At 52.6% G+C, this 24,610-nt stretch overlaps 1 protein-coding gene across 8 annotated transcripts in view; it reads left to right on the top strand.

Moving 5' to 3' along the window:
• Positions 1-24,610, top strand: part of CD82 (CD82 molecule) — a 55,285-nt gene that overhangs the window by 6,091 nt on the left and 24,584 nt on the right. For 3 of the 8 annotated variants that reach the window (XM_031653542.1, XM_031653539.1, XM_031653536.1), the window contains exon 2: positions 15,895-15,976. Coding sequence is in view for 5 of the 8 variants with exons in the window: in XM_031653536.1 (XP_031509396.1) it covers positions 15,895-15,976 (82 nt within the window). In the remaining 3 variants the exon portion in view is untranslated. Of the gene's footprint in view, positions 1-15,894; positions 15,977-22,587; positions 22,716-23,080; positions 23,164-24,610 lie in introns of those variants that run through there. The other 5 variants (XM_021925878.2, XM_031653537.1, XM_021925876.2 and 2 more) reach the window with 3 other exon arrangements.

Here is a 24,610-nt window from a genome sequence, read left to right as displayed (position 1 = left end):
TTCACCATGTTGGTCAGGCTGGTCTCAAACTCCCGGCCTCAAGTGATCCTCCAGCCTTGGCCTCGCAAAGGAATTACAGGCATGAGCTACTGTGCTCGGTGTTTTTGGTAGTGCTATTAATAGGAAGCAGGTTGTAAGTCTTTGAAGAGCTTGAGTCTGGAGATCAGGGGACCTGGGCTCTGTTCCCAGCTCATCTTTTACTTGCTGTGTTACCTTGGGTAAGTTATAGCCCTTCTTGGGCTACAAAACTATATTATCTTGCATTTGCTGCACTTGGATTTTGTAAGTGAGGCACAATGTGATGCCACAGTGGATGGCTGCAGGGTTTTATTCAGGGGAAGGACTCCTGGGGGCCTGGCTTATTCTCCTGCAGCCTAGGAAGGAAGGAAGGCTGTAGGTGGGCAGGTCCCAGCTGCTGCCCTAAACCATTGCAGAGACTGAATGGCAGAGCTGCTCCCTTACAACTCTACTCAATCAGGCCAAAATGTAGCAACTACATGTAATGTACCCGTTATGAAATGCAATTATATAGATTAGATTATAGACCTTTATTATCTTTTTACTTTCCCCTATTTTCCAAATCTACAGTGAGCCCATATTTTTTTATGCTCAAGAAAAAAAGAACCCATTCCTACAATGAAGCTATAAAAAACATACCATACATATTTGAACAAAAAATGTATTATACGAACTTGGGATTACATTGAAGTTCTTTTTGTGAATAAATCATATTTTTTCGAAGGAGGGATGGGATGTTGGTTTGAAGTGAATATCAATTTGTCAAGCCTCAGAAGACTTGGAGGGAGTGCCTGTGGTCGTGTCTGTGGCCCTCGACCACCCAGGCTGGGAGACAAGAGTTAGAGGAGTGTAATAGAATAGAAGTGTAATCTGCCTTCCCCTGCGGTGGACACGCCCTGAGTGTTGGGTGGTGTTTAGAAAGCTTTTGAACAGTAGTTGAGATCAAGTGCCTTAATGACCATTCTGAGCCTCAGTTTCCTCATCTGTGAAATAGGGATGGGCTACTGTGAGGGTTAAATGAGCTAAACACACATTGAAGACAGAGCCCCAAATGGAAGCCGACGGAAGAACGTGGCTTTAGATCTGGGGCCCAGAGGGCTTGCTGACTGGCCTGTCCTGGACCTGGCAGAGTTACCCGTCCCGCCACAGGAAGTGCTGGACAGGAACCAGCCTCCTGCAGGACCAGGCAGCAGGAGCAGACAACAGCCCAGACAGAACTCTCCCTGCGGGCAACTTGGCTCTTCGAGGGGCAGGGCCCTACTGAGCCTGCCCTATGTGTCTCTAAGACGAGCCAATCATAAGCCGCCTGGGGCGTGGCGTGAAGCCAGAGGGTGGTGGGGGGGTAGGGGGTGGGGGCTGGCAGCGGAGCAAGGCCTGAGATGTTTCCCTGACAGAGGTCCCTCCATTGGGAAACAAATGGAGAGGGGAGTCTGTGTTCCGACGTGTACACATAAACCTTTTTGAATGATACCTGGTATGAAGTAAACACTCAATAAATGTTTGTTGTTGCTGGTAATAATAACAATTGGTAAATTCTACTAGTACAGTTGGAAAACCATCTCCCACTCACTGTCTTAAAAAGTGGAATATTAGAATGCTTTTGCAATGGGACCTCTGAGACATCATCGTATATAGAGGAAATAGAAACCGGCAGGGGAGGTTTGATTTATCTGAGGTCATGGAGCAAGTGAGTGTCTAGGCCTTGAGTCACCTTTGGACATGTAGGTAGCCCACCTCCCTGACCCCTGGCCTTTCTGAACACACAGCAGTGGGGTAACTGAGGCAGGGAGGATGTGTCCTCTACTCTGAACTAGTCACTTGTTTTCCATCTGAAAGCCCCTCTTATCCGCTTTCTCTGCCCCACACCCTCTCCTGGCAGGGTTGAGCAAGTCTCCTTGTTTGCCAGGAGATGGTATAGCATGGCATTATGGTTCTCAAAATTTGTGCATATAGGAATCCCTAACGATCCCTGCAAGTTGCAGTCAGGGAACCACTGGGGCTGTGCCTACAGTTTGGGGTTCTTCTAGCTTCTCAGGCATTGGTGTCAGCCAGACCAAGCTATGGGCACAGTATCTGCTCACCTCTGGGCAAGTTTCTTGGCCTCTCAGAGCCTTGGTTTTTATGAGGATTAAATGAGATAATGCTGGTAAAATGCTTCGTGGCAGACCCAGGGAAGAGTGCACCCTCAATGAAACCAGAGGATAAGGGTGGTGATGATGAACAAAGGCTGTTCCTGTCATTACTTCGGGGGAAATGACAGGGAGTCTTCCTCTCTGAAGGCTGAGGTCCTCAGTCTGGAGTGAAGGAGCTTTCCGGGGTTGTGTGGAGCTCTGGTGGGGGGTCAGCAGAGGCCTTAGGTCTCTGCAGTCTTGGTACCCAGACTATCTGAGCCCAGCCTTGACCTGGGTGCTCTTGGCATAGAGTTGAGGGCAAAATTGAGGGCGTATGTCTAGAGTCACAGGGTCTTGGTGGTGTGAGCAGCTCTGTGCTCCATGCAGTCAACCTACCTGCCCAGTCTGATCCCATGGACCACATCCAGCGTTTGCTCACCCACCTCAAGTCTTGGAGAGCTCATGATTTTTTATTTCTGGAAAGAACTGACTCTTAGAAAATAGGGGATGGAATCTGAGCAAACCCACCCACCCTTGGCTTCCCCATGTTGATCCTGATCTTGCTTGTTGGAATTACACACAATGTGGAAACTCCCTGGTGGAACCAAATCTTGTAGCAGAAGACCCCAGGCCAGCGATTCTGACATAGGAAGGAGATATTTTCTTTTAAAAACTTTATCTAAACCAAATGGCTACCCCAAGAAACCCCCCCAAACTTTCTGAAACCCCCCAAACTTTCTGATTATTGAAGAAAGAGGGTTTTTTTTTTTTTTTTTTTTTTTTTGTGGAAAAATTCAGGCGGTAAGGAACAGACCTACAGGAGGAAATAATTGCTCAGAGATAACTGCTGTGAACAGTTTGGTGTTTTGGCCTTAAAAAAAAGCACACACATACAAGATTGGGATTGTACCACACAAACCACTTCCTGCACTGCCACTTTTGACTGAACGCTGTATACGGAGGGTTTTCCCATGTGATTGAGCATTCTCCAGCAAGTTTCCCAGCTCTGTAGTATTGCACCATAGGAATCTGCTGTGACCTGGTTAAGCATTCCCCAGCCGTTGCACATTTAGGCCCTTTGAATTTTTCATTAGTATTCCCCTTGCTATAATGATCGCCTTGTCCCTATGTATATTTTGTACTCAACTCTAATGAGCTCCATGGAATGAATTCCTAGAAGTGGCTTTCCAAGTCAGATGGTTTTTAAACTCAAGGCCAGAGGACCAGAATCTCCCACCCTAACCAGTCTCCCAATTTCGCTTCAGCCCTACTGGTGGGGGAGCGTTCTCTCTGTCCCTGGTTCTAGTTGGCCTACCCACAGGAGGAGGAGGAGCAGGCTTTTAGGGTATGTGTATCTGTGAAAGAGAAGGAGATGGAGAAAGGCAGATAGATATAGGGGAGTGTTTTCTCTTCAATTACAGTCTGACTTTTGACCCTCTCCTCTCTGGGAGCCTGTGGTGTCATTAACTAATCATGGACTCTCTTTACTATTTAATGACCTCTCCCCGCAGTGACTCCTTCCTCCCCAGCAGTCTCCTGGAAAGGAGGAGGTGGGAAGATGAGTCAGTGGGGGAAAGTTTCTCCAGAGTGGGTGGTGGGTGTTGCGGTAGTTCTCAAACTCTGACATGCATCAGTCCCTTGGACAGCTTGTGAAAGCACAGATTGCTTGGCCCCACCCCCAGGTTTCTGATTCTGTGGGTCTGGGGTACCACCTGAGAATGTGCATTGCTAACATGTTCCCAGGGAACACTGCAGCTGCTGGCCCTGGACCATACTTTGGGTACCAGTAAAGTAGTGGGATGGGGCGGGGTGGGGTTCTGCGGTGAGTTTCAGCTCCTGGTGCTGCTGACAGTAGGAACCTTGTCCTGTTTAATAAAGGCTCATCTTGTGAGGCCTGAACTCACCTTCCCCTCCTGCCCCCACCTCACCACCCCTTCTCCCATGTGTCCTTTGGGAACTTTCTGTGCAGGAGGACAAGAGGATTATCCGCATCTCCATTTTACAGAAAGGAAAATTGAGTCTCTGACAGGTGACCTGCTGTGTCTGAGGATGTTGAAAGTAGGAGGGCTAGTACTGGAACCCTAGCCCTCTCACGCTCCCCACCTCAACTTCTCCAGTGCAGGTCTGGTGTGGAAGCAGAGAGGCCTTCCCTGACCGCTGTGCTGGCCCCAAGTGAGGGGCCTGGGGAGGCAGGTTCCTCCACACCATCTCTGCGCTGGGATCTTGCTCCACTTCTTATCCCCCGACTAACTCTTCAGTAACGTGATCTTCTTCCAAGGTCTAGTGTTCTCCAGCAGTTTATGTTCCCAGTTAGTGTTCTGGGCAGCTTTTCCAGGAAGCCAGGAGCCTTCTCCTGTCAAACCTGGGCTTCACCCGGCAGGCACAACAGAGGGAGGAGAGAGAAGCCTCAGTTATTGAGCATCTAATGTGTGCCAGGCCCTATCCTGGGCACTTTGCAGCCATGATGTCAGGTCAGCCACCTCAGGTAGGGGTTAACACCAGGTCCCATTGTATAGATGAGGAAACCGAGGGTCCAGGAGGTGAAACAACTTACCCAAGGTCACAGAACTGAAAGGGGCAGAGCTGGGCTTTTGATTTCGAACTCAAGGCTGGGGTCTGGTCTGGGACGGCAACAGGTCCTGTTCTGGAGGGAGCCAGCATGTGGAGTAAGCAGCCTCCGCCCCACCCGCCATCCACGCAGAGAGGGTCAGCCCGAGGGTCAAAGCTCTCTTGGGATTCAGGGTCGTGCAGTGGGAGGGCACTGGCTGGTCAGCAGGAGACCCCTTTCAAATCCTGCTCTGCTACTGCCTAGCTGTGTGGCCTGGGGGCAAGTCACTTCCCGGCTTGGGACATCCGAGTCCTCCTTTCTCATAATGATCCCTTATGCTTTATAGCTCTTGGCAGTGGACATTTTCCCATGTACTTATTCCCGATCCCTCAAGCCTTCCAGCACCCTGTGAAATAGGGCGGGCATTATTACTAAGCCCATGTTCACAGAGGATGAGGATGACAGAGCAGTGAGTTGCCCAGAATCCCGCGGGCGGTTGAGGGATGGTGCAGGAGCTAAGACTGGAACCTGGGTTGTCTTTGCGGCCCATCTTGAGCCCAGCCCTGAAGATGGGAGAACTCTTTCTCTCTCTTCTCAGCCTTAGGATGAAGGATCCCAGGTCTCTTAGTTGGGCTGGTGGGTCCTGGGTGCAAGGGGCCCAGGATCCCAGAAAGGGCTGGCCTGGGATCTTTGCTGTTGGCCAAGAACCCATGGGGAGGCAAGACAGGGTGGCCCGGGCTGTCTCTGTTTCTGACTCCTGCCCAGGCCTTGCACATGAGGTCCTTGGTGCTGAGGGGAAGGAGGGGTTCAGCCCAGGTTTTCCTCCCAGCTCAGCTGCTTGCTTCTCCTGGGAACTGTGCTTTTCTTCTAAAATATGTCATGCGGAATTTTCCAGTCTCTCACACATGGGTGCCTGGGCCCTGCAGTTTCACCTGAATGCCATCACTTCCTCCTAAGTCTTCCTCATTCTTCCACACCTGGCTCCAGCCACTTTCTTCCCTCGGGGAAGCCTTGCTCCTCTGGCCAAGCCAACTCAACTCTCTCGGGTTCTATGCAGTGGGCGAACTGGCTGACCGGGTTGGTTAACTCCCCAGTGAGGCATGAGAGCAGGGCCTGTGGCTGGTGTGGGTCCAAGCCCCTGCAGGGTCTGGCAGGGCGTGCAGCTGAGTCTGTGCATGCTAGGGAAAGGTTAGCCTCAGACCTGGAACTCTCAGGCTTGTGACTTTCAGCAAGTCACTTACCTTCTCTGAACCCTGGTTTCCTTCACCCGAAAGTAAGAAAGCTACTTTCCTTGTTGATAACTTCTGATACTTGCAGAAGATAAAGTGCAAAACATCTAGCACTGGCGCCTGGGGGTTCATGGCACTCAGGAAATGCCAGTCCCTCATCTTCCCTGCAGTGGGCTCAGGCTACGTTCTGCCGCCACCCACCCCGACCCCCTTTAGTGGGGGGCCTGGTTGGGCTTGGCCTAAGGCCTGAACTATATCTGCTCTAGGTAGGGGGTGTCCTCGGTGGATAATGGGCCAAGGATTGGGCACAGGGACAGAATCAGGCTGATTTAATCAGACTCTGCCAGTTCCAAGTTGTGACCCTCCCCGGGCACATTACTAACCCCCCTGAGCCTCAATTTCCAGATCTGTAGAAAGAGATAACTCTGTCTCCTGTGTTCTCAGGATCACACATGATCGGCAAACAGGAGACCAGGGGATGGGGCCCAGGCGACCTGAGGGCGGCCTCCCAGGAGGCTTGGGTCAGGCCAGTGGCTGCTTATTTACATATCAATTTTCCTACTGGGGAACAAATAGTCCCCTTTTCCTCTGGACACCTGGAGGCTCTCCAGGCCCATATGCTCTTTGTGTAGTGCCTGGTTTGCTGGGTCGCCCAGAGAAGGAGGCAGCCTCTCTCTGAGCCCCTGTCTTCCTGTGGGAAGAGAGCCAGGGAGCCAGCCCAGGTGTGAGGCCCTGCCTGGTTCTATCTGAGACCACGATGGTGTTGCCGTATGTCCCATTCCTGGCCCCTGGGGACAGACCACTTCCTATAGCACCTAGCACCTTTCCTTCTCACTTGTCTGTACATCTATACACCCCCTTTCTAGCTCCGTGTGGCCCAGGACCTTCTCATGGTGATAATGATCACCACACTTCCCTTTATTGTGCTAGAGCGTTTTACTCCCCAAACCACACGCCTCCCTCTAGGACAGGAATGAACCATTACTACCCAGAGAGGGGAACGCGCCCAAGGCCCACAGCCGGACTCACTACCCTCTCTGCCTGCCCCAGCTCTCACTGGATGCCAAATTCTTGGCTAAGTCCATCAGCAATGGAAAGTTGGTTGGCCCTGGGAAGAGGAGAGGCTGGCAGAGGGCTAGGTTCAGGACTGGGCCAGCGGGGATGGGGTCCCAGATTTCCACCCTGCATTAGGAGCTGGCATAGGGACTGTCCCCACTGCACAGATAGGTAAGCTGAGGTTTGGGGAAGGGGAGTGATTGATTACAGCCTAAAGCTGGCTGGGCTCGTTCCCCTTCTCTCTTCCTCCCCATGGCCCTGAGTTGCTCTAGTGGAAGGGATTGGATGGGGCTGTTTGGGACCCGGATGTTCATTTTGTGTTAGCCGCTGCGGGCTGAGGTCAGGTCCCTTCTGTCTGCCTCAGCTTCCTTAGGGGGCTCAGAGTGGCTGGCTCAGAGCACTGCCGTGCCCTTTCTCATCGTAAAGGCCTGGCCAGCAGCCCGCTCAGGAATCACATTTGGTGGGGGACTGGGTTTTTTCCCAGGGCACAGTGCTGCCGCTCCTAGAATCTCGGGGAGGCCGAGGCTGAGAAAGACGTGCTGGGGAAGGGTCTTTGTGAATGGGAGGTAGGGAGAGGGCAGGGTAGGGGAGGCTAGAGGGTGGGCCCATTCCTTGGGAGGCACAGAGGAAACAGGACTCTTGGCTACAAAACAGGGGGAGACGGAACATGCAGGGCAGTCTCTGGGGTGGCCCCAGAGCAGGAGCGGGGGAGCTGGCCTGGCTCCAGGGGTGGGTGTGGGGTCCTCCTGGGTCAGCAGGGCCTGCGCTCCCAGGCCGGCCTCACCGCAGGCTCCCCTAGACTTCCTGGTGAGACCTGACAGGGCCTCAGGGTCTGCAGGTTGGTGCTCCGGGGGACCAGAGGCTCCCTTCACCCTCGAGTCTGTCTGTGTCTTTCTTTTTAGTCTCTCTGTCCCTGCCTCTCTCACTCTCCCCTCTGTACCTTGCTCTGCCCAAGCCCCTCAGCAAACCCAGAGGAGAGGCCCAGGGAGCCCTGGGGAGGGAGGCCTGACAGGCCCATGCCGGTTTCCTTTTGTTACCAGCGTTCCTGCTGGAGCTGCCAAGTGTCTGGGCTGCTTAAATGGCTGCTTCTCTGCCTGGGAACCAGGGGCCCTCTGTGGGAAGCACAACCCCTTTATTCCCGCCTCGGCGGGCCCAGATCTCTGCAGTAGACCATGGAAGTGGGTCTCTCAGGGCCACCCCTTGCAGGAGCTGGGCTCCTGTCATGGGGAGGGCTCGGTAGGCTAGAGATTGGGGCCTGTGGGCTGGGTGAGGTTGCCCTGGACACTCTGGGTATTCCAAGGCTCTCGGGATGTTAAAGGGAGAGACTTAGACGATGGCAGAAACAGGGAGTGACAAGGAAGAGGGGATGGCTCCAGGGAGCCACAGACAGAGATAGGGACCCCCACAGAAGGGAAGAAACAGCTGAGGGAGAAGAACTTCAGAGAGGGCTGAGGCCCCACAGAGCCCTGCCCTGCCTTCTCCTCACCTGGGCTGAGCTGCCTTCAGCTAGCTCTCAGCCAAGAAGACCCCCTACCCCCAAGTTCTTGGAGTTACCCCTACCCCTACCCTCCACCCCGGCCCGTGTCTCTGTGCTTTCACCCAAGCATCTGTAGAGACAGAGTCCCCGTACCTATGTGCATCACTTTGCCTTCACTGTGTCTCACTTACTCTTCTCTCTGCCCATCAAATACTCCTAAAGGCCTGCAGAGTACTGAGAACTAAGCCTTGGGAGGCAGGAAGGATCAGCCCATTGGACAGATGAAGGAATTGAAGCTCGGAAAAGTTAAATGACAGTTGGGAAAGGGTGGACAGGCCAGGCGCAGTGGCTCATGCTGTAATCCCACCCAGCACTTTGGGAGACTGATATGGGTGGATCGCTTGAGATCAGGAGTTCAAGACCAGCCTGGTCTACGTGGTGAAACCCGTCTCTACTAAAAATACAAAAATTAGCCAGATGTGGTGGTGTGTGCCTGTAATCCTGCCTACATGGGAGGCTGAGGCAGGAGAATCTCTTGAACCCGGGAGGCAGAGGTTGCAGTGAGCCGAGATCATGCCACTGCACTCCAGCCTCGGCGATAGAGTGAGACTCTGTCTCAATAAAAAGGGTAAATAAACAGAACCAGAGTTTGAACCTATGCCTGTCTGATGTCTATCCTAAATTCTCATGATGAGATAATTAGGGCTGCCATATGGTGATGCCTGAAAGTCTGTGCTGGAGAATGTTTTGGAAAGGCTGCCTCGAGGAGGTAGCATTTCAGCAGCCCTGTTTCTACCTTCCTGAGCTCAGTGCCTGGGGAGGGTACGATGTGACAAAAGGCTTGCCTGCTGCCATGTGGGGTCCCTGATTAGAGTCCCTATCCCTCTCTCTAATCACCCTACTCAGGGCCCACACCCTTTTGTTAGCCACCTACTCTAGCTGGCTAGGCTCTGGGATCAGTGTGCAAGCTGGTCACTGGTGCCTAGTGTCGCCCCAGAGTGTCTTCAGTTGGTTGGGTTTGGAAGCTGGGCCATAAAGCTCAATTAATCTAGGCTGGGCCTTGGTGGGGTAATTTTCATTACCTGTCATTTACAACTTTGTTTCTGCAGGCAGCATGGTGTGACAACAAAGCTCAGGGGTTCTGGGAGGGTCAGACTGTTGGGGTTCAATTCTCTGCCCTACCAGCAAGGTGACCTTGGGCAAGGCCCTTGACCACCCTGAGTCTCAGTTTCTGCAATTGTATAGAGGGGTGATGAACAGTACTTATCTCATAGGATCATTGCAGGGATAAACTGAGCCACGTGAAGGGCTTGACACAATGTCTAGCTAGTAATCATGCAAACATGTTCGCATTTGTCATTGTTAAACACTTGAGTCTGTGTTCTAGAGAGCCCCTTTTGTCCTTCGGAGGGAGATGGAGTCAGCAGGCTGCTTTGTATAATTGCTCACGTTCATGTCTGTGCCTGTCTGGACTGGGTGCTCCCTGAGGGCAGGGATGAGTTGGAGTCATCTGTTTCCTGTTTCACTCCAGCTCTGGGCCAACCTGGAGTGGGGATTCGGTGAACTGCAGTGCATGGTGGCTCAGGAGAGAAACTGAGCACAGAAGGGCCACTTGGGAGGCCCCTGGGAGGGCAGCCCCTCAGGGCCTCTGGATCATGAGCTGTGTATTCTGAGAGGACAGTGTGCCCTATGAGGTCCCCTCTGAGGGCTAGGACTGGTTTCATGTCCTGCTGTTTCAGCTCGGCCCTCTGTGTCCACCTCCTTCATGGCTGGCTGGTGGAGGGAGAGAATTCTGAAATGCTGTGTGTTTGCTAAACCTGCAGGTGCCTGGCCTCACCTCTGGATGCTCGGATTTTACAGTCCTGGGACCAAGGCTTTGCCCCTTTAATACCTGGCTGCAGTGACCCCCGCTGCCTGCCTTGCGATTGCCTTGGTGGTGGGAAGCAATGTCACAAAGTCAGTAGGGTATTGAACTCCAGAGTCCGAGAGTCTGGAGGGCAGAGCTCAGCTGCACCACTGTCCCCTGTGTGACCGGGGCCAATGCTGCCACCCTCCTGAATCCCAGTGATCCTGCCTGGGGTTTGGGGGCTGAATGAGATAAGATCAGTGAAGCAACACTCCCAAGCAACTTGAAACATTCCATTTCAAGTTCTTGGTGGTGGTGACCTCCCTGGGGCAGTCTGCAGGAACCCTGTGTCCATCCTATGCCTCAAGGGACAATCTTTATGCAACTTCCTTGCTGTGGGACCTAACAGGACCTCTTCCCAGAATCCTCTGTCTCTGTCATGCTGACAACCTTGGGTTTGGCACGCTGATTCTGGTTTCCTCTTGGAGGGTTCTAGATAGCCTATTTTACAGATGAGAATGCTGAGGCTCAATGCAGGCAGGCAGCTTGCCAGAGGTCACGTGGATACTGAGAAATGAGATTTGGAATTTAGGTCTCTCTCAGGGCCCATTATTTAACTGCCCCCAGTTGTGGCACTGGGGAGAGGGCCTCAAAAGGTGGCTGGCCCCTGAGAGCCCACCTGGGAATCCTGTTGTCAGGTCCTCTGGAATCTGAGGCTTCTTGCAGGCTCTCTTTAGCTCCTAAATATCCCTTTAGGTTAGAGCTTTCCGATCAATGAGCTGTCGAGATGGTTATCTCTGGAGCCCTTGAGAACAGAGCCCTAGGCTAGTAACCTCAAGCCAGATGTAGTTCTATCTGTCCGTCCCAGTGAGCTGAACAAATAGGTATACTTCTCAACGTGTATCATGATGCCAAACAGGCTGGGACACACTGACTGCCCTACACAGTCCCCTCCCTATCCCCCAACATACACACTGAACATGCACATTCCCCAGAAGGGTTGGGGGTAGGGGTTTGTTTTCTTCTCTGGGCATCAGTCTCTTCATCTGAGGAGTGTGGGCTGAGCTAGTGATGTCAAAGGCCATTCTGGCACTGTGAATCTGAGTGCATGAGTCTTGGCACCTAGCATTGGGAGACAGTAGGGGCTGTCTGGGGCCCAAGCAGCTGGCTAAGAAGCCAAAAACAGTCAAGCAAGGGGGCTGTGGAAAGCAAGAGGTCAGAGGCTATGGCTCAGCCTCAGCTTGATTCTTTGGCTGCGTGGGGTCCAGGCAGGAATGCTGGAGGGCTCAAGGTATCTGCTGGTTCCCACTCTGCACTCTCCTGTCAGAGTGGCCCCCTTGTTTACCTAAAGGCCCTCCAGTCTCATTGCTAGGGTTTCAAAGCATAACCTCCTGAGAAGGGCCACATCTGTCAGCCTCATCAGCCAAACTGAAGGAATGTCCCGGTCACGATTGGTGGAGCTGCTCTTTTCCTTCCTGAAAGGAAGCTGAGAGTCAGGCCTCAGGGATCTGGGGTAGGGTTGGGGGATCAGGCAGCAGGCAGCAGAGGTATGGAAGGGTGGGACAGTGGGCTGCGCCAAACCTTGTTCATTTGGGCAGCAGGTGAGGGTGTTATGGAGATTGCATGGATGCGGTGGGTAATGGCATAATATACAGGAATGCCTGCTGGCCTGTGTTGCTCTTGTACCCCGGCCTCCTTTCCCCAAATGTCAGCTGTCAATCCCAGCTCTCTCAGGAGAGAGGGAGCCTGCCTCACTGGTTCATGGGATCCTGTGACAGGGTCACTTCCTTAATCTCTAAGACAAACAGGGAGGCTCTTTGGGCTCTGAAATCCCGTGATTCCTGGGAAGGTCTGATTTGGATGTGTTTCTTCCAACCTTGGTGGCGGTAGTAGTGGCGGGATCTCCTCACTGTGTGGTGAGGAGCTGATGGTGACCGCAAAGCTCCTTCCGTGTCATTTCCTACTCCTCCAACTATCCCATGAGATGGGGATCCCACCAGCATCTTGGGGTTAGAGGTGGGAATGTTGGGACTCAGAAGGGTTTAATAACTCGCTTGCTCAAGCTCACACACCTAGGAGGAAGCAGAGCTGGGATTGAAGCCTAGGATTTGTTTTTGTTTTTGTTTTTTTGTTTTTTTGTTTTGTTTTGTTTTGATACAGAGTTTTCTCTCGCTGCCTAGGCTGCATGCAGTGCAGTGGCATGATCTCAGCTCACTGCAACCTCTGCCTCCTGGGTTCAAACAGTTCTCCTGCCTCAGCCTCCTGAGTAGCTGAGATTACAGGCACCCGCCACCATGCCCAGCTAATTTTTTGTATTTTTAGTAGAGAGGGAGTTTCACCATGTTGGTCAGGCTGGTCTTGAACTCCTGACCTTAGGTGATCTGCCCACCTCGGCCTCCCAAAATGCTGGGATTACAGGTATGAGCCACTGTGGCTGGGCTGAACCCTAGGTCTTAAAGGAAACCTGAGGCCCTCATCCTGCTTATGCTTACTCTTCTCCTGTTGCCCAGAGTAGCAGCTATTTTTTTTTTTCTGGTGGGTGGGGGTTAATATCAACAATAAGAGTAAGACCAGAGATTGAAAAATAAGATAGTGAGAGGTCAAAAAGCCAGGCACTGGTGTCAGCGGGGGTTTCAGGAAACACATCACCTGTCAAACATGAAAACAAACACAGCCGTCTGTGCCCAGTCTCTTCCCATGGGCGATCAGGACAAAGTCCAGAGGACCAGAGAGCTGGTGGCCAAGAACCCAGCTTGCAGGTGGAGTGCCTGTGGATGGGCTGGCGTCCAGGGCACAATAGCCCAGCCAGGCTTTCTCACTCCCCTTTCTGCCCGACTGGGCAGACTGAGCTCCCACGGGATCGGATGCCCAACTCACCAAACTGGCTGGACCTCTGGGTCTCAGGCAGTTCCCAGTGGCACAGCCTGGAGGCTAGGGGCAGAGGCTCCTCCTTCCTTAGGTGGCCCAGCCTGGTCCTGCTTGTTCGCCAGCCCCTCACCCAGGAGCAGCAGTGGTCGTCTTCTGGCACATAGCCTCTCCAGGGTGGGCACATGGCTAGAGACTAGATCAGGCCTCAGAGGGCTTCAGACTGTTGGTCAGGAAAGCAACAACTTTTCCAGATCATCATCATCACCATAGTTGGTAACATTTATCTGACACTTACTGGGTACCAGGCACTTTATAGATACAAACTCTTTAAGCCTGACCACAACCCATTATTAAGTTCATTTTACAGGTGGGAAAGCTGAGGCACAGTGGTAAGGTGATCACCCAAGGCTACACAGCTGGCAAGGTGTGGCAGATGTGGCATCTTCAGGCAGAGAGAGTGGGAGGAGAGGGCCAGGCACCAGCATAGATTGCGCCCTACTATGCACTAGCCTGATGGTGATTCACCTTCATGCCTGCGGTGGGTGGGCTGGGTTGGCATCCCCATCTGTGGATAAGGGAGCAGCTCTGCAGTGTTTCCCCAGGTCATGTGGCAGATACCCGGCAGAGCCAGGGGTGGAGCCGAGGGCCATCTCTGTGATTCTGAGTCCAGTGTTTCTTATCCCTCCCATGTGGGAGCCCCAGTGTGCAGGGACAGGGCCGCAGGTAGAGAAAGGAGCTCTGGACTGGGAATCTTCAGTTCTCTACTTCATGCTTAGCTCAAGCTTGCTGTGCCACCTGCCATCTCTTGCTCTCTCTGGCTCCTCTGAAAAGTGCAATGATCTCAAAGGTCTTCTCATGCACAGTAATATTGCTCTGGGGTAACAGACTGGAGTGGAAGGAGCCTTGAGGCAGCCCAGGTTGGAAGATGGTGCAGGGAGCTTCATGTGACACTGTTTTTCAGATGCCAGAGTGCCAGGCAGATTCTCTCTGGCCAGGCGCTGCTGCACCAGAAACCCCAGGCCTGCCTGCACCCCACTGAGGAGCAGAGGGGCTGGCCTGTGTAAGGAATGGAGCCACGGCAGTGGGTCCCAATATACTGGAACCCCCTGGAGAACTGAAGAAACCCTGATCCCCAGGCTGCAGCCCAGAACAACTCATCAGGGTCTCTGGCAGTGGGGGTCGGGCATCAATAACTTTCAGAACTCCGGGGTAATTCCTGTGTGCAGCCAAGGCTGGGGACCACCACTCTAGGGCATTTAGGAGATGGGGGCAGAGAAAACCTTGGCCCCAGGTGGGCTTTCCAGGGTCTGTGACCTCCTGAAATTGGAAGGAAGCGTGTGCCTGCCCATCTGTGTGCATTTTTCTAGGGAGAGTTCACAGCTTCCGTCAGCTTTTCTGACCCAAAGGAGATTAAAATACTTGCTTGACCCCAGGCATTTGAGACAACTCTGGGCAATAAAGTGAGACCCCATTTCTACAAAATAATCAGCCAGGCATGGTGGAGTGTACCTGTGGTCCCAACTCTATGGGAGGCTGAGGCAGGAGGATCACTTAAGCCCAGGAGGTTTAGGCTGCAGTGAGCTGTGTTTACACCATTGCACTCCAGCCTTGGCAACAGAGCAGAGTGAGGTCCTGTCTCAACAAATACATATATATTTAAAAATCCTGGCTGGGTGCAGTGGCTCACGCCTGTAATCCCAGCACTTTGGGAGGCCGAGGTGGGTGGATCACGAGGTCAGGAGATTGAGACCATCCTGGCTAACACAGTGAAACCCCGTCTACTAAAAATACAAAAAATTAACCAGGCGTGGTGGCGGGCGCCTGTAGTCCCAGCTACTCGGGAGGTTGAGGCAGGAGAATGGCATGAACCCGGGAGGCGGAGCTTGCAGTGAGCCGAGATTGCGCCACTGCACTCCAGCCTGGGCGACAGAGCGAGACTCCATCTAAAAAAAAAAAAATTCCTATCTTAGGGGGAAGCAACCCATCTCTACCCCAATCCAGCGATATCATTCTAAGGATTAGAAACCTACAGCTGCAGGATCAATTCTGGTCTAAGAAATCTTTCCCGATCTCTCTAGACCTCCCTTTTTTCTCCAGCTTCCTAAAAACACACACTGAGAGCTTCTTATACACAAGGCACTGTTCTGGGCTCTGGGACACACGGTGAGTGGGACAGGGGCAGCCCCTCCCCTTGAGGAGCCCATATTCTAGTGGCGGATGCAGACACACTAGTGAACAAATAGGCTACTGCAGTGAGGGTGCCATGTAACAACCCAGATGTCAACCTGGGCTGCTCCTTTGGGTCTCCTGGGAAGCCCAGCCCTACCCCTAGAGATCCTGATGACTTGGTTGGGGCAGGGGGCCTGGGCATGGCCTATGTTGATTGTAATGAGCAGCTGGAGTTGAGGCCTTCTGAATAGATTGGGTGTTTAGGGGTGGCCTTTGGGAGGAGGGATGTCAGCCTTCCGAGCCAAGGCCTGTGGGGAAATATGGGAAAAGAGTAATTCTGGCAGAGAAACCCTTTTGTAAAGGCCCTCAGGTGGGTATAAGGGCCTGATATACCAGGACAACAGGAAAGAGGCCACGTGAGCCTGTAGGGGGAAGAGGACAGAGGAGTGGCAACCCCGGCGGGGCCCCGCTGGCCGCACAGGGAGCCTGGATTTATAGTGAATATGTCTTCAGCCACATTACCTTTGGAGAGTCACAGACAGGAGTGACGAGATCTGGGCCGTGTTTTTCAGAGTCCTCCCTGCTGCTGCGTGGACGACACGTGGGCACGGGCAGACGTGGGTCCTGTGACCAGCTGCACTGGTTTCGTGGAAGGTAAGTCCTGGGCCGAGAGGAGTGGTGGGTTGGAGGGGACACGCTTGGGCTGTGGGGCAAGGAAGGCGGAGACCGAGCGTGGCCCTCAGGTGTTCAGTCTGAGCCACCTGGTGGACGGAGGGACCATTTCTTCCCCCTCTCTGACTCCTACAGCATTTAGAGTTCTGGAGTGCTGGTCCCTGGGGAGGCTCAGCAGCAGGTCCTGGCATTCAGATCTGGCCCGGGGTTGAGCACCTCACACACCCGCAACCTGCCCTGTGGGCAAGGACAGAAGAGGCCTGAGAACAGTCCCTGCAGACTCAGGGGCAGTGGATCTTAGACTACCTTCAGGTGGCCGAGAACTTGAAAGCCCTGGTGTTCTTTGTGGCAGTCCCTCCATCTGTCTGTCCATCCATTCGTCCACTTACCTACCCATCCATCCCTGCATCCACCCAGTCTTTCATTCGGCAACGTTTGTTGGGAGTCTGCCTTGTTCTCATAAATAACATAGTCTCCCCTTCAAGGTATCACAGTCCTCAGGGGAAATGGACAGGCAAGTAGAAAGTGACTGTGCAGCACTTCGTTATAGGAACTGCCATTTATCCACAGCCGACCATGTGGCAGGCATTTTGCCCATATGATCTAATCTAATGTCTGGACAAATCTTCAAAGTAGGGTTTGGGTTTTTTGTTGTTGTTGTTGTTTTTTGAGATGGAGTCTTGCTCTGTCATCCAGGCTGGAGTGCAGTGGTGCGATCTCGGCTCACTGCAACCTCCGCCTCCTGGGTTCAAGCAATTCCTCTGCCTCAGCCTCCCGAGTAGCTGGGACTGCAGGCACCCGCCACCATGCCCAGCTAATTTTTGTATTTTTAGTGAACAGGGGTTTCACCATGTTGGCCAGGCTGGTCTCGAACTCCTGACCTGGTGATCCGCCTGCCTCGACCTCCCAAAGTGCTGGGGTGACAGACTTCAGCCACCGCACCCAGGCTGCAAAATGGGTTTTATCTTTGTCACTTCACAGATGAGTAAAGTGAGGCTCAGAGAGGTTAAGTCACTTGTCCATGGTCACACAGCTAGGAGGCATTAGAACTGCATTCAAATCCAAGGCAGCCTGATGCCAGAGCCTGTTCATGGAGCTGCTCTGGTCTCCAGTGCCACTGGAAGGAAGGAGAGAGGGAGTGCCTCTAACCAGCATGTGTCTTGGGGGTCAGGGGTTGGCAGTGGTAGTGATGACAAAGCTGGCTGGAGTAGGAAGTTTCCTGGAGGTGATGATTTCGGAGATGAGTGTTAAATGATGAGTAGAAGTTGGCAAAATATTAATATAATAATTGTATTATACAAACTGATCTGGCATAAAATGATATATTTGGTCAATTAAAATTGTAGTTGCTCAGAAATGGTCAATTTACCTGGTGTCAAGTATAACATAAGATCAGCACCTCACCGGGCACAGTGGCTCACACCTATAATCCCAGCACTTTGGGAGGCCTAGGCAGGTGTATCACCTGAGGTCAAGAGTTCAAGACCAGCCTGGCCAACACGGCAAAACCCTGTCTCTGCTAAATACACAAAAGTTAGCCGGGTATGATGGCACACACCTGTAATCCCAGCTACTCTGGAGGCTGAAGCAGGAGAATCACTTGACCCTAGGAGACGGAGATTGCCATGAGCCAAGATCGTGCCACTGCACTCCAGCCTGGGTGACAGAGCAAGAGCGAGAGTGCCTCAAAACAACAACCACCACCATAACAAAGATCAGTACCTCCATCCTGCTGCTCACGGTTCTCTGTGACTGTTCTGGAAGTTTCCCATAAGATGTGCTTGCATCTCATTCCCTTGAATTGTCGGTGTTTTTAACACAGGAAAGCTTGAGCAGACTCTGCAGTGTTTACCAAAAGTATACACAAGAAAGCATAACATTGGAGGACATTCTTTTGGTTTAAGATCATCTGTAAATTAAATCTTCATCCCTCGCTTCTCCTGCAAGTACTGAGCCAACTGATGATGATACAGACGTCGGCCCCAGCTCCGGGTCACCGAGTCCTGACTGTACCAGGCGCTGACCTCACTCCCTCTTCAGGACAGGAGTCCAGTTGGGAGTTCCACTCCCCTAGGAGATGAATGAGGCCCAGGAAGTCCCTCCTCTGTGGCCACACATTGGCAGAGTCAGGATTTGAACCCTTGTTCAAGGATCCTGTGTCTTCTCTCTCTAAGTCACAATCAATTCCTGCCACCCCACTGTTTCCTTTCTCCAAAGTTCCCATGCCAAGGGTGGTCCTGACCCTTGCTGCCTCTTTTTTTTTTTTTTTTTTTTTTTTTTTGTGTGGGAGTTTCACTCTGTCGCCCAGGCTGAAGTGTAGTGGTGCAATCTCGGCTCACTGCAAGCTCCACCTCCTGGGTTTACACCATTCTCCTGCCTCAGCCGCCTGAGTAGCTGGGACTACAGGCGCCCGTTACCACGCCCGGCTAATTTTTGTATTTTTGTAGAGACAGGGTTTCACCGTGTTAGCCAAGATGGTCTCGGTCTCCTGACCTTGTGATCCGCCCACCTCAGCCTCCCAAAGTGCTGGGATTACAGGAGTGAGCCACCGCGCCTGGCGACCCTTGCTGCCTCTTACAGAGACTTGCGGGTGCACCATTTGATCCCCTACACCAGGGGCCGGCAGACTTTTTCTGTAAATGGCCAGACAGATCAGTAGGCATGGCTGTGTGCAGAAATTTAGATTCTCTGTAATTTTCATGCATTAAAGAATCTTTTTATTTTTTTTTAACTGTTTAAAAATATGAAATCTGGGCCAGGCACAGTGGCTCACGCCTGTAATGCCAGCACTTTGGGAGGCCAAGGCAGGCGGATCACAAGGTCAGGAGATCAAGACCATCCTGGCTAACACAGTGAAACCCCGTCTCTACTAAAAATACAAAAACAAAATTAGCTGAGTGTGGTGGTGGGTGCCTGTAGTCCCAGCTACTCGGGAGGCTGAGGCAGGAGAATGGCGTAAACCCAGGAGGCGGAGCTTGCAGTGAGCCGAGATCGTGCCACTGCACTCCAGCCTGGGCAACAGAGCGAGACTCTGTCTCAAAAAAAAAAAAAAAAAGAGAGAAATCTGTTCTTAGCTCAGAAGCTGTATAAAAAACAGGCAGGGGGGCTGGATTTGGTCTGCAGGCTGCAGTTTACCAACCCTGGCTCCACACCAATCCTTATTTCTGTCTCATGGATGGCAGACTGAGACTCCGCTCTCAGTATGGGAGGGCAGATCCAGGCATAACCCCTGGCCTTCTGAATTCAACCTTGGGAACTCCTTGAACCTTGGGGGTGGTTGTGGATTCCTTGAAGTTGATGCCACAGCCCATCATGGGTGAGCTGGGTATGTCCCCGCCTCGGGCTGAGCTGACTCCCTTGTCTGTGTGGGATTGCCCATCTCCTGCTGAGTGTGGAGACTGTTCTTCACCCTCTGCTCCCTGTCACTTTGAAGGCAGAAGCATCTGCACTTGCAGGGCAGGAAGACTTTGTCTTCTGGATCTTGGCCAGTGTGCCTGGGAGCCGCCCATCCCAGGTTCCAGTTATCAGCACCTTCTCCTCCCTCGGGTGATGTCCAGGTACCTCTGGGTCTGTCCCACTTGACTGGGCTGCCTGGCTCTCATTTCAGCATTCAGACCCACCCAGCTGCCTCCTGTGTGGGATGGAGCCCATGGTGGTGTAAGGGGCCAGGCGGCCTGGGCCCTGTCCTTGCCGGTCCTCCTACTTGTGACCTTGGGCGGCTCCTTCTCTCCTCTGTGCCTCCATTTGCACGTAGAGGTTCTGAAGAGCTTAGCCCAGTGCCTGATACAATTTGTGTGCGTGACCAAGGGACCAGCCAAGCTTGCCGGGGATCTGGAATATCATGGGAATACCAGCCCAGCCACGTCAGCCTTGGTGACGAGGTTTCCCAGCTTCCTCCTTGCCCTCCGAGCAGAGCTCCTCTGAGCAGCCCTTTCATCCTTACACCTAACTGGACAAAGGAAACCCAGCCATCCCTAGAGATCCCTTTATAATCCCAGCTACTGCCCAGAAGGGACCACTTCACAGAAGAAAGATCTTGGGCTCTGAAAACCACTGCCACTTATGAGCTGTGTGACTTGCACAAGTTACTGAACCTGTCTGAGCCTCTGGTCTGCCAGGGATAGAAATACTCACTTCCTGGGCTGGTTGTGAGGATGATGGGGGATGATGTCTGAAAATGGCCACTTGTAGTGGTTGCTAATCCCTGGCGGCCACTCCTTCTCCTTACAGACGTCATACTTACTCTTATTTTTGTTTGTTTTTGTTTTTGTTTTTGAGACAGTCTCGCTCTGTTGCCTAGGCTGGAGTACGGTGGCGCAGTCTCGGCTCACTGCAACCTCCGCCTCATGGGTTCAAGCAATTCTTGTGCCTCAGCCACCTAAGTAGCTGGGATTACAGGCACTCGCCACGACGCCCGACTAATTTTGTGTTTTTAGTAGAGATGGGGTTTCACCATGTTGGTCAGGCTGGTCTCGAACTCCTGACCTCAGGTGTTCTGCCAGCCTTGGCCTCCCAAAGTGCTGGGATTACAGGCATGAGCCACCATGCCCAGCCTATACTTACTCTTTTTCTAAAAGCTGCCCTTTGCTGAATGCCCCCCCGCGGGGCTGAGCAGAGGACGTGTGAGCTGGAAAGTGTAGAAACCCCTTTCCCGGACTTTCTGAAACTGCAACACCATGGATCTGACTCAGGGTTGCCAAAGAACGGTTTCCACACTTCTCCAATTTCACAAGGATGCCAATGGCCCCGTTGCCGAGACGCATAGTTAGTTGCTGGACTGCAGTTAGTGGATGTTGTTGTGGTGAAGGGGTGGCTTAGCTACTGCTGCTTGGGCACTGAACCTGGGTTGGCCTCTCGGGGCATGCCCCATGTTGTTTACTAGAAGGAGACCTGGTCAGGCTGAAACACAGCAGATCCATGGTAGGAAAGAAAAACAGATGCCGCCTGGCTTTGGGAAAGAATCTCTCTTCTCTTGCTGTCTTGTTCCTGACGTTTGTGAAGTGCCTGCGGTATGCCAGGCTCTGTGCTGGGAGGTGAGAGAGAGGAAAAACAATAGCTATCCTTGACGTAGTGCAGAGCCCCAGGAGGCCTTCCTAGACCAGGACGGGGTTTGGGCATCGAAGATCTCTGGCTTTCTGGGCACAGGAGAGTCATGTTTTCTCTTCTCTAGGTCTGGGGAGCTGCCCAGGCTGCACTGCCCTGGCTCCTGAGTCACTGCCATCTCTGCAATTCTCAGATCCAGGCCTTGGAGCTCCCTAGACTGGAAGAGCCATTTAGTCTAATCTCCCTATGTAGCACTTAAATCCCCCATGAGTATTTTTTTAGACTTTGCTTCCATGCCGCTTGTGATGGGAAGCTCACTACCACCTAGGCAGCTTTTTCCTAACTTGGGCAGCTTTGCTTCAGGTGATACCTCCCAAATCTGCCCTTTAGAAAGGCACTTAAAGAAACCGTCCTCTAACAAAGCTGTTAGAGGAAAGAAAACTGGACTGGACCCCTTGGGAGGTCATGAGCCCTCCTCATTAGCCACCTTCCCCATCACCGGAGATGTGTGAAGTGGAAGCTGAGCTCCCACTTGACAAGGAGGATGGAGGATTGTTGATGGTTAGCATGTCCAGAAAAGAGTAGGGAACCTGTGTGTAGCTGGGGAAATTGAAGACTTTCAAGCGGTGCTGGAGGAAGAAGGAGTGAAGCCCAGGCTCTGGCTTTCCTTTCCCTTTGCTCTGTGGCCTGCCCTTCCCCCTCCATAAGGCAGGGAAACACAAGTGGGCCTGGTGCCTTCCCCTCCACCCCCCCAGCCCAGCTTTGCCCATGCAGCTGTCCCAGGCCAGCTGTCCAGGCCCCAGCTGCCCGGCGGTCCTGGCTCCCTTTGCCCCACAGGGTCTGAAGGCTGGCGGTTGGCACTCCTGGATTTTCTGGCCTCTGAGTTAGGGTGAGGACAGTCAGCTTCTAGCTTCCCTCTTCCTCCCGGGGCCCTCCCCTCGCCTGGGGTCTTTTGGAGTGGAGGGGGCACAGCATGCCAACGCATGGTTTGTGTCATTTCAGAAGCACAGCTTGTGTCATCGGGGAGACTGTGAAAACTTGGAAACAACCTGTGTGTCCAATCTTAGAGTATCAGTTAAATGCTTTACGGGATGGCCACATCTGGGACTTTAACCTGGGGCCACTGGGGTTCCTGAATGGGTTTCCTGAGGCCCACGAACTCCCCGAAATTATTAGCATTACAAAATGCTAACTACACATGAATTTTTGGGGGGACTCTGTGAGCCCCCAAATGTTAATAAGTACTAATAGGATGGAAGCCTATGCAGCATATGAAACTATGAAGAGCATTTTATCAACATACAGAGAGTGAAGATCATAGAATGAAAAAAACAGGCTACAAAACACTATACAGAATGAGCCCAATTTTGTTTAGAACCATTTGTTATACACATACACACACACACACACACACACACACACACACACACGAATTATAGCTATTAAAATGATGCCAGTTTTTAATCTCTGGGGTGAGATACATTTTGCTTGATTTCTGTTTTTTCTGTATTTGTTGGGTGTTCTACAATGCATGTTTATTCCCTTTGTAGTAAGAAGCCGGGACACTCACCCATTTTCTGAGAAGCCAGAATTCCCCTTCTCACCTTGGCAGACCCCACAACTCCCAGCCCCTAGTCCCAGAGGGAGTCTGTGGAACAAGCACAGGTCTCACCTCTGGGTATGTGTCAATGGATCACTAACTTCCTAGCCCCCGTCTTCCAACAGAGTCTATCTGTGCAAGTTTCAGAGCCTGGGTCATGGAGGTGAGGGGTGAGGGTCTCCCTCTGTCATTTTGCTCCCACCAGCCCCAACCCCAGTGCAGTGGCTGACCCAGATCCTAACTGCCAAGCATCAGGTGCCTGGCACATGAGACTACTCGTGGGACCCCATTTCCTAGCTGTGTGGCTTTGGGCTAGTTGTCTAACCTCTCTGGGCCTCTGCATCCTGTAATGGGACAGAGTTAGTACCCACCTCCTGGGGTTGCTGCAAGGGCAGACCGAGCTGATCCCCTCACTGGCCTGCCTGCCTTCTCTCTTCCCCCAGGAAGCTCCAGGACTGGCAGGATGGGCTCAGCCTGTATCAAAGTCACCAAATACTTTCTCTTCCTCTTCAACTTGATCTTCTTTGTAAGTATGTCCCGTGCCGCCCTGACCACCTCCGAAAAGATTCTCCTCCCAGGGGCATCCCAGCCTGACTCCTTCCAGAGCCGACTGGGCCACGGACTGGGGGATTTGGTGGGTGGGGACTGAGGATGAACTATCTCCAATGGAACCTGCTGCCGGTAGCAAGGAGATTCCCAGGCATTCCCAGCTGGTCCTTTGACAAAGCACTAGATTCCTGACCCGGCCTTCCCCTCTCCTAGAGCACCCAAAGCCTGGGCTGGCCAGGGCTGGAGGTGGGTATGGGGAGGGAGAGGAGAGCCCCTGGGCATCCCCCTAACTCAACAGCAGGAGCTGCTAGAAGAAGCCTCTTAGCATCTCTCTAGTCCTGCCCTGGACCCCACCCTGCCCATGTGAAGAACTGACCTGTTACAGTTCGAGGCCCCAGTTGCCCCATCACACCCCCATCCCTGTCATGGGAAGGTATGTCCCTGAGCTCTCATAGAGTGACCAACAGGACGCCAGGCTTTGGGCTAGCGAAGGGCACGTACCTCCTTCCCCAGACCCACCCCAGCAGATGGGCCGTCCAGAGGTCAGCTCTGTGGACATTGACCGCTGATCTTCCCAGGGCCTCGGTTTTCCTCTCTGGCCTGGCACGGACCGCTTCTCGCCTTGGAGTTGCCGGGATGGTGGGGTGTGTGTGAGTGTGAGAGTGTGTCGTGAGGGGGCAGGGCCCTGGAGAGGACTTCATAGCCTAGGAGTAGCGTTGGGGGCGCTGGCTTCTCCATGTTGATGGTCTACCCGATAGTGTTAAAAAAAAAATCAGGTTGTACAGTAGGATGTTTCTTATGATCCAAAGTTTTAAATGTACATATTCATAAAAAAGTGAGTATTTTTGAGAGGAGAAGAAAATACCTCTGAATGTTAATGTTGGAATTCTTGGGAATTTTTATTTTATTCTTTAGGCATCTCTGTATTTTCCCAGTTTTCTACGGTAGATATGAATTGCTTGTTAGGGGGAGGGGTACATTACAAGTTACATGGTTCATGGGAAGTTTGGGAAATAAACAAGAATCATTTTAAATTCCCCTTCAGGCCAGACATGGTAGGTCTTGCCTGTAATCTCAGTGCTTTGGGAGACCGAGGCAGGAGGATTGTTTGAGGCCAGGAGTTCTAGATCAGCTTGGGCAACATAGCAAGACCCTGTTTTTCTACAAAAAAAAAAAATTAAAAAATTCCCCTTCATGACTTTAACCCAATGCACAGACATGTACACGTGTGTTCCTGGCACCTGCACACAAGTGTGCACACATGCATGCACACACACAGGAAGCCCTGGTACTGCCTGCCTTGCTGTTTGTCCACCCTGGCCCTGGCCCCAGCTCCCTCCTGGAGGACCCTGTGAGGCCCCACTGTGGCTCTGGCCCTCTGCTCATGGCAGCTGGGCCTGGAACCCACCCCAGGCCAGGCTTGG

The sequence above is a fragment of the Papio anubis genome, chromosome 12, assembly GCF_008728515.1.
Source record: "Papio anubis isolate 15944 chromosome 12, Panubis1.0, whole genome shotgun sequence".
NCBI classification, from domain to species: Eukaryota; Metazoa; Chordata; class Mammalia; order Primates; family Cercopithecidae; genus Papio; species Papio anubis.
This window is presented reverse-complemented; position numbering and strand designations above follow the sequence as displayed.